General features: G+C 42.2%; 1 protein-coding gene across 1 annotated transcript in view; it reads right to left on the reverse strand.

Moving 5' to 3' along the window:
- ANTXRL (ANTXR like) overlaps positions 1–17,569 on the reverse strand; it is a 237,486-nt gene that overhangs the window by 21,288 nt on the left and 198,629 nt on the right. Inside the window, exon 15 of the mRNA XM_082268219.1 lies at positions 13,665–13,763. Coding sequence (XP_082124345.1) covers positions 13,665–13,763 — 99 coding nt within the window. The remainder of the gene's footprint in view (positions 1–13,664; positions 13,764–17,569) is intronic.

A 17,569-nucleotide genomic window follows, 5' to 3' on the forward strand; every position in this document is an offset into this window, starting at 1 on the left:
TCACAAATTACAGAGTGTAAAAGGAGGTGATAAGAAGACACAGGTCCGTGCAGTACTACCTATATGTGTGTATATCATTATTTTTCGCTAACAATTCCCCTAGATCTTTATCTGTTCCTGGGGAAGGCATCTAAAGGTTTTTGGAAGTTGTTGACGCTCGCTAGCTAGCTAGTACCACTTGCTTTGCGGAAGGAGTTCCATATTTTAACTGCTCTTTGTAATGTTCCGGTACCTTTGGTACCCTAAATTACACTTTCCACAAGTGCATGCTCCCTACCATTTACTTTTGGAAAGGTGCGCATACACCTTTAAGACTGGAGCTGTCATCACTCAGCGCCGGACTAGATGGCTATTTAAGGCGTCGGTTCTCACTCACATGTGTTCGTTCAAACACCCTTATCTGGATGCTAACCTTGCTTGAAGCTTCCATGCTTGCAAGCTTACTTCGCTGACGGAACCTCGCTGCGCTGATCCCTGTATCCCGCTACTGGATCATTCGCCTCTCCTGAACCACCCTTCGGCTGTATCGCTAATAGTGCTAAGTACCCCGCAGGGGAATTCTCTATAAACTTATACTAAGCTTACACTATCTAGCTCTGCATAGTAGAGACTGTTTATCACATCTGCATAAACTAGATTGCTAGCTCTTGAGACTACTGCTACTTTTCTGCACTGGGTTGATCTCTTTTGTATGTCCACCTGCTATTCTATCATCTGCTATCATACAACATTGCTAAACCTTCCTGCATCCATCTGCTACTGTCTCACCTTCAAGTGTCTATCACCTACCACCTCCACTCAACCTATCCCTCAACCTTCATCATTGTGTTACCACATGCATAAAGTCACTCTAAGAACCAGCTTGCTAATTGTGTGTATTTACTGGCTGAAATAAGACCTTCCACACATGATGAGTCATTGAGGTTGGGAATGGTATCTCAGCATATCTCTTACATGGCTACTGACATGGAACTATTTCTGCAGCTGAAAATCCACACCATATAAAAACGCAGGAGCGTTACAGATTGAACGAACCAAAAAATGGATTCAGCAGAAATAGTTCCAGAAATAACCACTCAGGTGACACAATTAAAACAGCAAGTATCTGCGTTAATACACGCACTTGCTGAATTAAAAGAAGACAATCAGGCTCTGTCGCAGCAGGTAATTAGACTGACACAACTTACCTCTGCTCAGTCCCCTGAACCCAAGATAAATCCCCCTTTGGTATTTACAGGCGATCGCAAAAAATTTTGCGAATTTAAAAACGCATGTGAGTTACTTTTTTTGCTAAAACCTCGTACCTACCTTACTGATCACATTAAGGTTTGTACTATTATTTCTTACCTATCAAGCGATCCTCGAGCCTGGGCAGATTCTCTTTTTGAGAAAAACGACCCGCTTCTCAACTCCTATGCCTTGTTCCTGGCAGAGCTCACTAGCCTATATGATGACCCCAATAGGCAGAGTACTGCTGATCTTCAGTTAAGATCCTTGAAACAAGGAAGGAGGCCTGTGGAAGACTTTGTCGCAGAGTTCAAGAGATGGACCCTTGATTCAGAATGGAATGATGCATCTCTGAAAACCCAATTTAGGCTTGGCCTATCAGAAGCCGTTAAGGACGAGCTCGCCAAAAACCCTGGATGCATTAATACAACTCAGTATCACCATAGATAGAAGACTACGAGAAAGAAAGGCTGAAAAGATGGGAATGCCATTATCCGTTTCCTCTCGGAGTCTGGGCGTTCCTATGGAGGTAGGAACCATACGCCCACCGCTATCAACTATGGAAAAAGCCAAAAGACGAAATGAAAATCTCTGCTTGTACTGTGCATCCCCGGATCACAAGATAAACGTCTGTCCCCTAGTCAACAAAAAGAAGGGTGAGTGTTCACATGTCTCTCTAGGAGGATTGACAACTTCATTCACTAACCCCTACATTTCTGTTTTTTTGACATTACAGTGGGACCAGAACAGGATTACTACTAAGGCCATGATTGACACAGGATCTTGTGGAAATTATATTGATATATGTTTTGCTGCTTTAAATAAAATTCCTATTATTTCTAAACTCAAACCTGTCTCAGTAAGTCTTATTACCGGTGTTCCGTTATCCTCTGGTCCGATCACCGATCAGACACAAGCACTTCTAGTCACTATTAACGAGTCTCATAGGGAGACTTCTACCTTCGATTTAATACCATCACCCCACTTTCCCATTGTGTTGGGACTTCCCTGGTTGCACACACACCAACCAACCATAGATTGGAAGAAATGGTCCTTGACCTTCCCTTCTTGTTATTGCGAGGAAACGTGTAACCTCCCGTTTTCCGGGAAGATTCTGTCTGTGGTGACAGATGAGATTGCACCACTATGTTATCAGGATCTTTCTGAGGTTTTTCTTGAGAAAAATGCTCAAGCATTACCTCCTCATCGAGACTATGATTGTAGCATTGATCTACTCCCAAATAGCAAATTGCCGTTCGGTCATGTTTATCCTCTTTCACAGGATGAACTTGCCCATCTCAAAACCTATTTGGATGAGAACTTGGAAAAAGGTTTTATTAGACCTTCCACTTCTTCCACAGCAGCAGGACTCTTTTTTGTTCGCAATAAAGATTCAAGTCTCAGACCTATCATCGACTACAGGAAATTGAATGCTATCACAATAAAAGATCGCTATCCTCTACCGCTTATCCCTGAGCTCATTGAGCAGGTGCGTGGAGCTACCTATTTTTCAAAATTAGACCTGAAAGGAGCATACAATCTCATTCGAATCCGTGATGGACACGAGTGGAAGACTGCGTTCAGAACTAGATACAGATTGTTCGAATATCTTGTGATGCCATTCGGCCTATGCAATGCCCCTGCAGTTTTACAACGATTTATAAACGATATTTTTAAAGACTTACTAGATGTCTGTGTTGTGGTATATCTGGACGATATACTTATATATTCACGGACCCTGTCTGAACACATAAGACATGTAAGACTTGTATTATCGAGATTGCTTGCACATAATCTTTATGTGAAGCTGAAGAAATGCTTGTTCCATAAAGATGAGGTACTCTTTCTAGGCTACATCATATCCAAAACAGGAATCGAGATGGACATGAGTAAAATATCCTGCATTCAGGATTGGCCTACACCAACTACACGCAAGGCGCTACAGCGATTCCTGGGATTTTCAAATTTCTACAGGAAGTTCATAAAAAACTTTTCTGCTATTGTGAGACCCCTCACACAGCTCACTAGCATAAAAATACCATTTAAATGGTCAGAAGAAGCAAATAAGGCTTTCCACTTGTTAAAGACAAGGTTTACTTCCGCTCCCATATTACGCCATCCAGACCCATCCCTCCAATACATTCTGGAGGTAGATGCGTCAAACCTGGCAGTAGGAGCAATACTCTCCCAACGACCTACCCCCACTTCACCACTTCATCCAGTCGCCTTTTTTTCTAAATCCCTGAGCAGTCCCGAGATAAATTACCCCGTGGGTGAGAAGGAACTGCTTGCTATAAAATTGGCTCTGGAGAATTGGCGACATTTACTCGAAGGCACCCAATTACCAATAATTATATACACCGACCATAAAAACCTCCAATATCTTCAGACTAGCAAAACTCTCTCGCCTCGACAGGTACGATGGTCACTATTCTTTCTAAGGTTTAACTTCCTAGTGACCTACACACCTGCAGATAAGAACAAAAAGGCGGATGCACTATCATGACTAACTGAAGAAAACTACTTTGAAATTCCTTCCGTTCCTATAATACCTCACAAACGCATTATTGGAGTTGTCCGTTCCTTGAAGGAAGAGGTTCTGCATGGTATAAGGTTGGATTCACCCCCACCACAACTAACTACCGATGCAGAAGGCTTCCTCTACTACAACGACAAACTTTACATACCACCTACCCTACGCACCAAGATCTTGGAATTATCGCATGATGTGCCTATGGCAGGACATATGGGTATGACAAAGACTTTCAATTTGATTTCTCGGCAATTCTGGTGGCCTGACATGAAAACATCTATACAAAAATTTGTCTCTTCATGCAATGTCTGTGCCAGGTCCAAAATTGACACTACGAGACCATCCGGTCTACTATGCAGTCTACCAATACCCCAAACTCCATGGGAGGTTCTGTCATTGGACTTCATCGTAGAATTGCCTCCTTCCAAAGGATTTAATACCATCTTGGTGTCAGTGGACCATCTGACAAAGATGGCACATTTCATTGCTATTCGCAGACTACCTTCGTCCAAACAAACGGCAGAACTCCTGATGAAACATGTCTTCAGATTACATGGTATCCCAAAAACTCTTTTGTCTGACCGTGGATCCCAATTTATTTCTAAATTCTGGCAAGAACTATGTCACATACTACGGATTGAGCGGAAGCTCACTTCTCCTTACCATCCGCAGACCAACGGACAGACTGAAAGAGTCAACCAATGCATCGAGCAGTATTTACGTTGTTACACTTCTTACCAACAGGATGATTGGTTGGATCTTCTCCCCCTGGCAGAATTTGCCTACAACAACGCAACTCACAGTACAACCAAGCAGAGTCCGTTCTACTTGAACTATGGGTTCCATCCCTCTATTCTCCCTCCACGCATCCTTCCTTCAAATAACCCAGTAGCCTCAGACTATCTTTCCCAAATAAAGGATTCTCTGGGTTTACTAAATACTACCATTGCACACGCTCACAGTCAACAAAAGAAGTACTATGATCTTCGTAGAAGACCTTCTCCACAGTATACTATCGGGGACCTCATTTGGCTCTCAACAAAAAACTTGAGACTGAAGATCCCTAGCAAAAAGCTTGGACCTCTGTTCTTGGGACCTTTCCCAATCAAGAAACTTATTGGAAAAGCTGCAGTGCAGCTTACATTGCCAATGGACCTAAAAATCCATCCCATTTTCCATGTGTCGCTACTAAAACCCCATGTTCCGGATCAAGGAATAAGGCCTAATATTCCACCTCCCCCTCCTGTACAAGTTGAAGGTGGAGAAGAATACGAGATAAAAGAGATTCTGGATTCTCGTATCTACAGAAGAAGACTTCAGTACTTGGTTAGATGGAAGAACTATGGGCCCCAAGACGACACCTGGCTAAACACCTCTGACATACATGCCCCTAGATTAATCCGCAATTTTCATGCGAGATACCCAGACAAACCAGCTCCAGAGGCCTTCAGGAGCAGGCCTTAAGGGGGGGGTATTGTAATGTTCCGGTACCTTTGGTACCCTAAATTACACTTTCCACAAGTGTATGCGCCCTACCATTTACTTTTGGAAAGGTGCGCATACACCTTTAAGACTGGAGCTGTCATCACTCAGCGCCGGACTAGATGGCTATTTAAGGCGTCGGTTCTCACTCACATGTGTTCGTTCAAACACCCTTATCTGGATGCTAACCTTGCTTGAAGCTTCCATGCTTGCAAGCTTACTTCGCTGACGGAACCTCGCTGCGCTGATCCCTGTATCCCGCTACTGGATCATCCGCCTCTCCTGAACCACCCTTCGGCTGTATCGCTAATAGTGCTAAGTACCCCGCAGGGGAATTCTCTATAAACTTATACTAAGCTTACACTATCTAGCTCTGCATAGTAGAGACTGTTTATCACATCTGCATAAACTAGATTGCTAGCTCTTGAGACTACTGCTACTTTTCTGCACTGGGTTGATCTCTTTTGTATGTCCACCTGCTATTCTATCATCTGCTATCATACAACATTGCTAAACCTTCCTGCATCCATCTGCTACTGTCTCACCTTCAAGTGTCTATCACCTACCACCTCCACTCAACCTATCCCTCAACCTTCATCATTGTGTTACCACATGCATAAAGTCACTCTAAGAACCAGCTTGCTAATTGTGTGTATTTACTGGCTGAAATAAGACCTTCCACACATGATGAGTCATTGAGGTTGGGAATGGTATCTCAGCATATCTCTTACATGGCTACTGACGTGGAACTATTTCTGCAGCTGAAAATCCACACCATATAAAAACGCAGGAGCGTTACACTCTTCTAGTAAAGAACCCTTTCCGCAATCTATAGTTAAACCTCCTTTCTTCTAACCTCTAATCATAGTCATATGCCCTCTTCAGAGACATTGGAGTAAACAGTTACTGAAGTCATTTTTGATATATTTGCTCATTGTAATCCTATCTCCTCTTAACCGCTGCTTTTTCAGAATGAATAACTGTAATTTAATCTATATCAATCTTCATAGCTGAGGTCCCCCATCCCCCATCCCCCATCCTCCTATTTAATAATAAGGTAACACCTTTCCTGAGGATTGGTGACCAAAACTGTCTTGTCAGGGTAGAATTATTTATATATCTCTTAGATGTATGACCTTTTCAATGCATGACAGTTTGGGATCTACAAGCAAAATCAGATCCCCAAGAACAGTCTTTCAAAAATCAATGCTGGTTGTTGCTTATGATACTGTTATCACAGATAAATTTCTGTCCTTTACCATTTGCTGAAATATTCTACAGTACATACTATTGATGTTAGGCTGACTGGTTTGTAGTTTCCAGTATACATCTTGATAATTTTTTGTAAATTGCCATCATTATTTTACACAGGATGCCATCATTGTCCTCCACCAGCATATGGAAAACCCTGTGGCAGCGGAAGACAACAGAGGAATATGGGGAATATGTTTTACTTCTCCCCCAAAAAAGGGGAAAAATCTGGGGGATCTACCGCCATAACCCCAGAGTGAGCCCAAAAATCTGAGGATGCAGTACAAAGGAACTCTTTACTGATTGTGACTGGAACCCCCCATACTGGAGGCATATTATGGGAAAATCTAAGGCAATAGGCTCATTTCCACAGTGGGGCTTTGGCAGGGAATACTTTTTACTGAAACAACCAAGGGTTCCCTGTGTTTGCAACACGTCACTGCATCACATATTTAACCCCCCCCCCCCCCTCTTCTACCATAACTGCCATTAGATTTAGGAAATCCCCTCTATTAAAAGACAGGCAAGCAGTGGTATTAGGGTGTGTTTTTTTTAGGGTTTTTTTTAAAAACTGTAAGTGCAGATTTTTTTTTTTTTTTATATATAATAATTTTTTTCATTGTAAGGTTGTCTTTGCCCTGATGAAACAAACACAAAAAGGGAAAGCAATGCAAACTTTGTGGAAGTCCCACTCAAAGTACCCAATAATGTGGAACAGGAAATAACTAACACATATAATGGAGTAGTAAAGCAGATCAATGAAGAGATTTGTCATATGAAGCCATCAAATCTAAGTGTAGCACTACTTGGGAGCTGCTTGAAGCGGGTTCCCCTGGGTTACCCATAGCAACGCTTATCAATTCTTAATGCTTTAAATGTTTGGCTCAGTCAGGAAACAGTCCAGGGGATTTAGCTTTTGTTGTTTTTTATTGTAGAACTTGGGATGGGAGAAGGGATGAGTGGGATACTCCAACTGAATGAACTATGCACAACTTGAGGACTTTTAGCTATGTTGAGTGTGGCAAGGCTGCTGCTTCACCTTGCCACTGTAGTGATGTATTAGTGAATTACTCTTCAGGGGGCTTGGTACCCCCTTTACCCTTACTCTTCAGGGTTATACTTGGCACCCCCTTTACTCTTGCTAACTGTGTGAGCTGACCTTCTATTCCCTGACTTCTCTGGAGTTGTCCCCCTTCCTGGGCAGACCCCTTGGCAGGCCCACCGGTACTCACGGACACTGTTTTTCCCAGAGGACTCCACTGTCAGCTTTCCAGGATCCTTCAGGCTCAGCTCCACACCTGGCTCACTAGGCCGATTGCCAGTTACCACCTTTCTCAGACAGCAGGAAGAGGGACAGCCATCACCCTCCTCCTGGGACTCTGCCTCCCGCCAAAGACGTCCTGTCACATGTGTCCCTAGCTTTTATGGTCAATCCCAGGATGCACTGCAGTGGTGCCCCCCCACTGAGACTGCCACAGAAGCCGTTTGCCACTGGCCAGGTTTCCTCCACTGTCCAACAGGCTCCCCTATTGGATACAGTGGGGACACTCCCTCAGACCAAGTAACTCACACCTGGACACATGTAACAGGCATAACTAACAGATCAGGCTCCCCTGATAAGCAGGCGGAGCAAACAATACTTTACCTAGCACCTATCTAGGAGGGTGCTACATAAGTCTTTATCCATTGGTAATTTAAAAAAGAATAATGTACAAAGGATCAAAAAATCCATATATGGGTGATTAATGGGAGCCAGTCAGTATGACAATTAACCTTTTTGCTGCCAGTGCTATTTTTGTGTGTGTTTTTTTTTATTTAAAAAAAAATGATAAATGTTTAAAAAATCATATTAGGCCCGATGGTTAGTTGAAACCCACAATCAATGTATTTTTATGTCACACAATATGAGCGCATCATTTTATCATGTGCAAATTTTCTGTGAAAATTACATTATTTAAATTTTTGGGCACAGAAATTTAATATATCACCCACTTTTGTTGGCAGTTATATAAATGCACCAGCTAACTTTGCTTTGTGAATCCAATGCTTGTGGCAGATAAGGATACTGCAGAGAAAACAGCAGGGTAAATTGGGCAGCCATTTTTTGGAGGATAACAGGCTGGTGGAGGATAACATAACTGGTGTATATCTAACTTTTATTTTATCTTTGAGTAGTAGCTTAGGAGTTAACAATTAAAGAGCTAGCTATCAATCAACTGTTGCAGACAGATATTGTATAGATCTTTGCATACAGGAAAATAACCTAAGCAGGTGTACCCCAGCACTGCAATTCAAGCATAGTTTCTTAAATAAGATGCTAACCTAACCACTAAAATGTCATACAGCTGGTGATATTGATATAAACATTCTTGTTTTGGCACTACGCGTTTCAGAGTGAAAACGCTGCTGGATAAAATTGGATCATGCATTGCTGGGGTGTTTTGCCTTCCTCTGGACCAGGGTTTCTCAACCAGGGTTCCATTGAACCCTAAGTAGCTAGGGGTTCCTTGAGCAATGGGCAGTTTCTGCCTCTGAGATAAGTTTCCAATGACACTTTTGTTCCTTTTAGCTATCTGTAAGGGGTAATCCTTCCCAATGATGACAAGAGTAAGGAGCATTCTTCCCACTGTCTCACTAATGTGTCATGAGTTGAAGATTTTTAATTTTTATCAGGGATTCCCAGACCAGAAATTTATTTCAAGGGTTCCTCTGTGTTGAAAATTTTGAGAAAGGCTGCTCTGGACCAACTATGGGTATAAGATTGTGTATATAGGATTGTATAATTTTGTTTCCCTTCTATTGGTTGAACTTGGTGAACTTTTTTTCAACCAGACTAACTATATAACTGTGTAACTATGTAAACTCTTCTCCTGTCTACCGCAATCTCCCGCCTGCAAATCACTTTGTCACATGCTTTCCCAAATTAAAGAAAATAGGCTTCTGTGCTGATGTACTGTACATTGCCCAGAAATAATATACCAATGAAAAAAAAACTTAAAAGAAAAAAAAATTCAGCCAGCAACAATTAGGAAGTATGCCCTGTGAAAAAACAAGTATAGCTGGTTAGCGGTGAACAGTGGCGGCCCATCTTTGGGGGATGCAGGGGCGCCGCTCCCCCCTATCCATGCATCCGGCCCCCTAATCTACATGCAGGGAGCTGGACGCATGGATTCCAACAGGGGATTTTTTTTTTTACTCTCCTCCCAGCCAATCAGGAAGAGGGCTGTGAGACCCCTTTCCCGATTGGCCAAAAGAAGAAGCGATCTTACTGGCCAGTGGCCAGGAAGAGGCAGAAGACACACAGATGGAGGAGAAGCACAGCGGCTTAGCCATCCAGCACTTTCCAGCTCAGACAGGAGGAAGAACGAGGTGAGGAGGTAAGGAGGCAGGCCGTTTGGGGGGGGGGGATTTGTTGCCAACCGACCAACCGAGCCGGGGGGGGGGTAATGTGTTGCCGACCGACCGTCGGGGGAGGGGGTGCATTGGTTTTCCGACCCCCCCCCCCCCCCCGAATTACCGAGCACCAGCCGCCACTGGAGGTGAAGCGTATGTAGGCTTCAGGTCACACTATGTACACAAAAACGCAGTCAGCAAAAAAACAGTAGTTATGACCTATAGTTAAAAATTTACATTCAGCCTGTTGGGTCAGCCCATGTAGAAATACGCTAAAGCTGCCGGGTGCACATCAGCAGCATTAAGATGCAAAAATGTTTCCCTTCCCCTTCCCCGAATTCCTCATGATACACAGCATTTTGCTCCCTAATAGATGTACAGTGAAGGCTTTACATCTACTTTAGTAGAACAGTGCCTACACTAATCTGTCCCTATGCAGTTTATCAGCAACACTTCTTAAGCTTTCCCTATCACAGCTAAGCAGATTGTCAATTTGGCTCCTAGAAACCCTGCCTATTTATAGTGACTGGCTAGCACATAACAAAGCCCATATTATAAGCCATTCTAAGCTAACTGACCTAAGGTCAGAGGTCAGGAAGTGCATTACTGGTAGTTGGTTGCTATGGTGGTGAACAGCAGCAATGGTTCGCTGAGTTTGTGAACTCCAGATGGGTTCTCTGTGAACCCAAAGCTCATCCCTAGTCACTACTGTGCTTCTAGAAGCATGGCACATAGCAAGAGATGCAGATATCTTACACACCAGGTTTTTGTAGGGTAACCTTTTTACATTATTTTCCCTTTAAGCCAGGGTTAGGCAACCTTTTGAGCCTAGTGTGCTAAAAAATGTTTGTAAGACATTTGAGAGTCATGAAAGTCACAAAAATATATTTAAAATTGTGGTATAAACTAGTGATCGACCGATTTTCGGCAAAGCTGATATATCGAGGGCTGATATGCACTTTCCCCGATATATCAGAATCGGCCCCTGAGGTTTCCGATATTGCCGATATTTCAGGAAAGTGCAGCTAGAGGCATCACCCCGCTACCGGCGTCCATAGCCGATGGTTGGCTGTCTTGTATTGACAACCGATGCGGCAGAGAAGCCACTCGGCTGTCATTACAAGGAGCAGGAGGGGACGTCTCCCCCCTCCTGCCGCCTTCCATGGCTCGCCCGGGTTTCCCGTCCCACCGGAAGACCTGGGTAACCAGCCTGCACAGCCGCTGAAGACCCGATCAAAGCCGCATTCGGCTCTGATTGGGTCTCCATGCAAAAACCCGGAAGTGATGCCATGACATCACTTCCGGGTACTGGCGCCAGATTAAAAAAAATGACAGCATTCAAAACAGCCAAACTTGGCGTTTTGAATGCTTTTATGTGCAGAGGAGGGATTTGGGGTCTTTTAGACCCCCAGATCCCTCCACAAGAGTACCTGTAAAGAAAACAAAAATAATAATTTTTTTTAAATGTACAAAAATATCGGCCAATATCGGCCGATACTGATACGCGATGACTAAAATATCGGTATCCGTATCAGCAATGAAAAACATTATCGGACGATCACTAGTATACAGTAAACTACAATAATAGTAATAAATGAACAATAAGGTTATTCTGCCAGGTTTGAAGTATAGTCAACAGCTTGCAAAGATCAATAATTTCACAATCAGTGTCTACAGTAATAATCCCCAACATCAGTATAAATTACTGAAATATTAACCCCAACAATGGTGTCAGCTATATGAAGCAAAAGAAATGATGAATAATAGAATAATCTTTTGTTTTACAGGATACAGGGAAATGATTGGTGTATACTTACTCACTTTTGCAGTGTTTCTTCTGTACAACACTGCTGCCTCAGCCAGTCTGTCGGAACTATACTGTCCGGCAGGAGTTCCCTCCGCCCAACAGAGGAAACAAAAGTGCGGTAAACAGTCCAGCAAAGCACCACACTGTGAACCCTCTAGGGAAATGCAGCTCCTGATGAGTACTGCAATATGACAGTGGTATGTGTGTCAATTTGGTGGTATGTGTGCCAGTTTAGGTGCATAGTGGCTACAAACATTATTTCTGGTGGTAATTACAGGCGGTCCCTGGGTTACAAACAAGATAGGGTCTGTAGGTATGCTCTTCGCTTTCAAATATTTTATTTTTGAATAAAACAAAAGCAATACAAACTGTCAAATGCAACCACTAGCAATCAACAATGAAACAAGAGATCGATCTGAACAATGCATAATAACAATGAAGTACACAGAAGAGCATTTACTGGCCAACTAAGAACGACGACCAAAGAAAAGGCCCATTACGTGTGCTAATAAAGCGGAACCAGTGATGGAGAGACTTCCCCAGATCCCCCCGGGAGCCAAGCGGAATCTTGCGGGGTTGAGGGGTGAACATACAGCAAATCGGTGAGGGAAACCCCGGCCCCAAGCAACCAGGAGGGTTGCGACACATTTGGGGACCAGGCCTCTCACCAAGACATAGCAGGGTTCTCAGCAGAAGAAACCCTGAGCAGGTACGGAGGCAGGTGCAATGGGAAAAGGCTCCACAAGGAGGAGTGGGGGAAGCCCCAATCTTAAAAGCAATAAATAAAAAAAGAAAATAAAATACAAAAATCAGACGAAATGAGTAGAAAGATAGGGGTAAGAGAGACAGAAGGAAGAAGGGGCAAGTAAGCAGGACGAGGATGAAGGAAGGGAGGGAGAGTCACCAGGGGTACAGTAGGTGTGGTAGGGAAGTCAGGGAAGTCTACAAGGTTATGCTCTTAAGTTGAATTTGTTTGTAAGTCAAAACAGGTAAATTTTTTAAGTGTAACTCCAGCCCAAAAATGTTTTTTTATGTTTTTTGGATAGCATAGGGAAGGATTACCACCCCTGTAATGTTTGTTTTGCTGTCTGTGCCCCCATTCAGAAGATTTCCCCTCACTTTTTGTCCCTATGACAATTCGATTTTTAAAATGTTGCATTGTTGTGGAAATGAGGATTGGTGATAAAGCGTTAGTGGAGACACCTTTTTTCCCATGAGAACTCTTACAGGGTTAAATTTCCACTCCTAAGGGTAGATTTCCTCTCACTTCCTGTTGTCTCTCTCCATTTGTAAGTCAGATGTTTGTAACCCAGGGACCGCCTGTATGTAACAAACTAATCCAGTGACATTGAGCCAGAGTGAAATAGTTCCTCTACAAGATTCTGTAGAGAGTTTATCAAAGCAAACTTAACTGAACAGAACAGAATTCAATACTATGTACTGCTATTTAGTAGCTCACCTTCGACCACAACTTGTCACCTCCCACCTAGGCGCCAGTGATGTCATTCAGCCTCACTGTAGGATCCTGGGAATGCCAAGGTTCTACTAAATAGCAGGATCTTGCATCTTTAATTTGGCTGACTATAAACCATTCATGTTTCTAACCAACTACAACTGCTACATGTTGTATTGAAAAATGGGGAAAAAGGAATAAGTGGGACCTCAGACTCCCCAAGTATAGGGGTCCTCACTGGGAACAAGGGGATGGGGGATGGAAAATGATCTGGATTTTTGGGTACCAATACCTTAAAAATTTCAGAAGGAAATATGATTTAAAATTTAAAAAGATATTTTTATTGAATATGTATAAAATTTACACATGCTTAATACATTACAACAAATAATGACAGACAAGTTGACACAACTGGTGCCAGCTAAGTATGCTACATGTTGTAGTTAGTACAATACTAGGAGCACATTCTCAATATTTACCATGAACATGTAAATTCTTCTTAATATTCCGCAACTTACCTCCATCCTCTTAATGCCCCCTACTCCTCTTCCTCCATAATAGGAGGCATCTACAGTTGGCCACTTCTTCTTAGGCAATCCATCCTCATCTTCAGATTCCTGCAGTAAAATAGTAATTTATTAACACATGTAATGGCATATTTTCACTTGCATATTCTATAAAAGGAAAACAAATGTTTGGGTAGATGTCAGCAGGTTCAATTGACCACAAGATTTTATTATATGTATTGCTTGGGAACAAAATTATATAGCAACTTTAGAAGAAGACCTTGATAAATTGAGGAATGGGCAACTACATGCAAATGAGGTTTAATGTTAAACAGTGTAGTAATGCACTTTGGGGCTAAAAATGTGAATGCAAGTTACACGCTAGGGAGAGAACATCTGGGGGATCAAGGATGAAAAAGGTACTACTGGGAGTCTTAGTAAATGACAGACTCAGCAAAAGCATGGAATGCCAAGCCGAAGCAAGCAAGGCTAGCAGACTATTAGCAAAGGGTACTTACTCAAGAGATAAAACTATAATTCTACCACGTTACAAAACTCTGGTTCAGCCGCATCTTGAGTATGCTGCCCAGTTCTGATCACCAGTCCTCAGGAAGGATGCGCTGGAACTGGAGACCAGAGAGGGGCAACAAAGCTAATAAGGGACTGGAGGATGACAGTTATGAGGAATGGCTACACAAATTAAACGTTGTTTTTCTGGAGAAGAGATACTTCTCAGGTTGCTTAAAAAGACATGTGGCCACCCACACAGGTTGAACTGCATGGACTGGTGTCTTTATTCAACCTTACCAACTATGTAACTATGTAACAATGATAGGATGTCTGCAGTTCAGTTCCTGGGCCTACCCACACATTATGGTGATTATAGTAATAAAGGGGTCTTACTTTTATGGACATACTTGCTTTATATTTTAAATCTATATATTTTATTTTTTTTACATGTATCTGAAAATCTGGACAGCTAACTGTACATATTATCTATGAGTGTGAATATTTGAAAAAGACAACGTGTTACTGTTTACTGTATGATTTGTAACAATATCTGCATATGAGGAAAGCTATATTTGCTCATGAAATATGCAGGCTCCATTTCTACTGAGCAGGCATGCAAAATGACAGTGCTTCATTGCTCCTCTCTCTCAAGGCAAGGCTATGAGTCAGGTCTGACCTGTTTGAGCACTATGTATGAGCTGTAAGGTTAGCATCCTGATAATTGATGACCAAAATTGGATGGCATACTAAAGATGTGGCAAAATCACAGTTTTGTAATATAATAGTGAATAGAATTATATTTTTATCTCTTGAGTAAATACTCTTTTTAGCCATTTTAAAGACCGCAATACATATACATACGTTGCGGCTTTAAAGTGGTTTACCAGGATTATTGCTGATGTTTATGGCAGTATCAAATGCTTTGGAAAATATGGGTATATCACATCCACAAGGAATTCCTCTATCCAAATTAAAGCTCACTTCCTCAGAACAGTAAATGGTTGGTCTGACATAAATCCATGTTGATTTCTACCAATGATACTATTTTCAACAGCAGATTCTTGGCTATGGTCCAATTATTCTCTTCAATAGTTTACATACTATTGATTCTAGGCTATCTAGTCCGTATTTTCCAGGTATATATCTCAGCCCTTTTTTTACGATTATAGTTAATACCTGCCCGGGTTATAGGGTGGACAGATATAGTCCTACTTGACCCTTCCCCCGGGCATACATTGTTGATCTGAAGTATGACCCACATGTTACCGGGCCACGTGTAGCCGAATACGTAGACTGGACTCTTCATGGTCGACCGCTTGGATATAGTTTTTCATGTCTACTTATGGACTTTAAATGGGTTCATAGCGAACCACTCACCATCTTCCATCTCTTATTGTCACTAATTTCCGTTAATGTATATTGACTATGATGACAGTTCTATTTTGTACCTGATTTTGTTACTCAACAAAGTTTTTTCTTGTTTTTTAAAATCCTAATAAAAAAAGATTGAAACAGGAAATACAAAGGTCATATCAAAACTGCTTTTTGGTAAACACCACAATAAAAACCAAAGTGTGTGCTTACTGAAACACATAAATTATGAGAAATGGAACTAATACGTTGGGAATCCCTGGCCTACAGGGCCCACTAACAGGCCAGATTTGCAAGATAACTGAAATACATCCCAGGTGATATCATTTGCTGCTCAGTGATTGCAGTACTCTAGTCTGTGTAACGCTCCTGCGTTTTCTGAACAATGTGGATTTGCAGCTGCAGAAATACTCCACTCAGTAGTCATGTAGAGAAACGCTGAGATACCAATCCCAACTCCCAAGACTCATCACTGTGGATAGTCTCTGATTCAGCATACAAATATACACACTCAATAAGATGTTCCTGGAGTGATCTATGTATATAGTAGTATAGTGGTGATAGGCTGAAGAGACAGGTTTAAGTAGAGACAATAGTTGACAGACACTTGAGAGGAATGTTCTTGAGAATGAGATGGTAACAGGAAGGATGCAGATAGGTTTAGCAATCATGTATGGTAGTAGATGATAGGATAGCAGATGACATACAGGAGAGACTAACCCAGTGCAAGGATAGATGTTAGTAGGCTCAAGAGCTAGCAATCTAGATAGTGCAGATGATAGTAACAGCCCTTAGTATGCAGAGCTAGATAGTGTAAGCTTTAGTATGAAGGTTTATGGAGGATTCCCCTGCGGGGTACTTATCACTAGTAGCAAGCAGTAGTAGAGAGGTTCGGTATGAGCGGGTGATCCGGTAGCGGGATACAGGGATCAGCAGCGAGGTTCCAACAGCGAGGTATGCTTGCAAGCATGTGAGCTTCAAGGCAGGTTATGCGGCGTTGAACGAACAATGTTAGTGAGACCGCCGGCAGTTGAAATAGCCGCTCCTGCGGCGCTCAATGATGACAGCATCGGTCTTAAAGGTGTATGCGCACCTTACCAAAAGAGAATGGTGGGGCGCATACACTAAGGAAAGTGGAATTAGGGTACCAAAGGTACCAGAACATTACAGTCTGCATCTCCCCAAGGTAATACCTAAAATCTGGCCTGTTAGTGGGCCCTGTAGGCCAGGGTTGAGGACCACTGCTTTACAGAGCTCCATAATGGACACGGTCCTCTACAGATATTAGAAGCCAGTGGAAGATGCAAACCATTAGTCTCCACCTAAAGCTGATTCATCAGTTGTAGGAGACATAGCTTTTAATAAACAAAGTAATTTTATAATTTCAAATATATTCCAAGTGTAAATTGTATTGCACAGAGAAGACAAAGGGTGAAATAAACTTGTAACTAAATGTGATCCAATATGGAAAAAGTGTGGCAATATCAATTAATGCACGAAAAGACAGTAGGACAAAGTTTCAATGATTGCCGTGCAAGTCTCAGTTCAACATTCTGTAACATTCAATAATACAAGGATTCTTCTGAACAGAAAACATGGCTCATTAATCACTCTCCTTTGCTTCCCACAGTCCTTTCTGTTTGCTTCATCTGGCGTCTATGCTTGGGCTCCAGGCCTGCAGCTGGGAAATTATGATAAAGATCCCCTTCATTATGAAAAGGCAGCATGACCTCCATTTATAGGACATCCAGAATATTCTAGGCATCTTATGAAAAGGCTACATTGGGAGAGTTTATCCCTTCTGCCAGAGGAAGAGTACAAGATGACAAAAAAAGGTCAAATTAAAGTGCCTCTCTTGGCAGCCATTTTTCCGTGAAACTGAAATTGATCTTTCTACAGCTTCATCTTGTATCAGTTACAGGACCTCGCCTAGATTTCTGAAAATATTATATGGACTGTCACTGGGGGCTGCTTGCAATAAAGTAAAATATGTGGAATAGAAACAGTTTTAGGTTAAAAAAAAAAAAACTTTGTAT

The sequence above is a fragment of the Pelophylax lessonae genome (genome assembly GCF_965119305.1).
Source record: "Pelophylax lessonae genome assembly, chromosome: 9".
Lineage (NCBI taxonomy): Eukaryota > Metazoa > Chordata > Amphibia > Anura > Ranidae > Pelophylax > Pelophylax lessonae.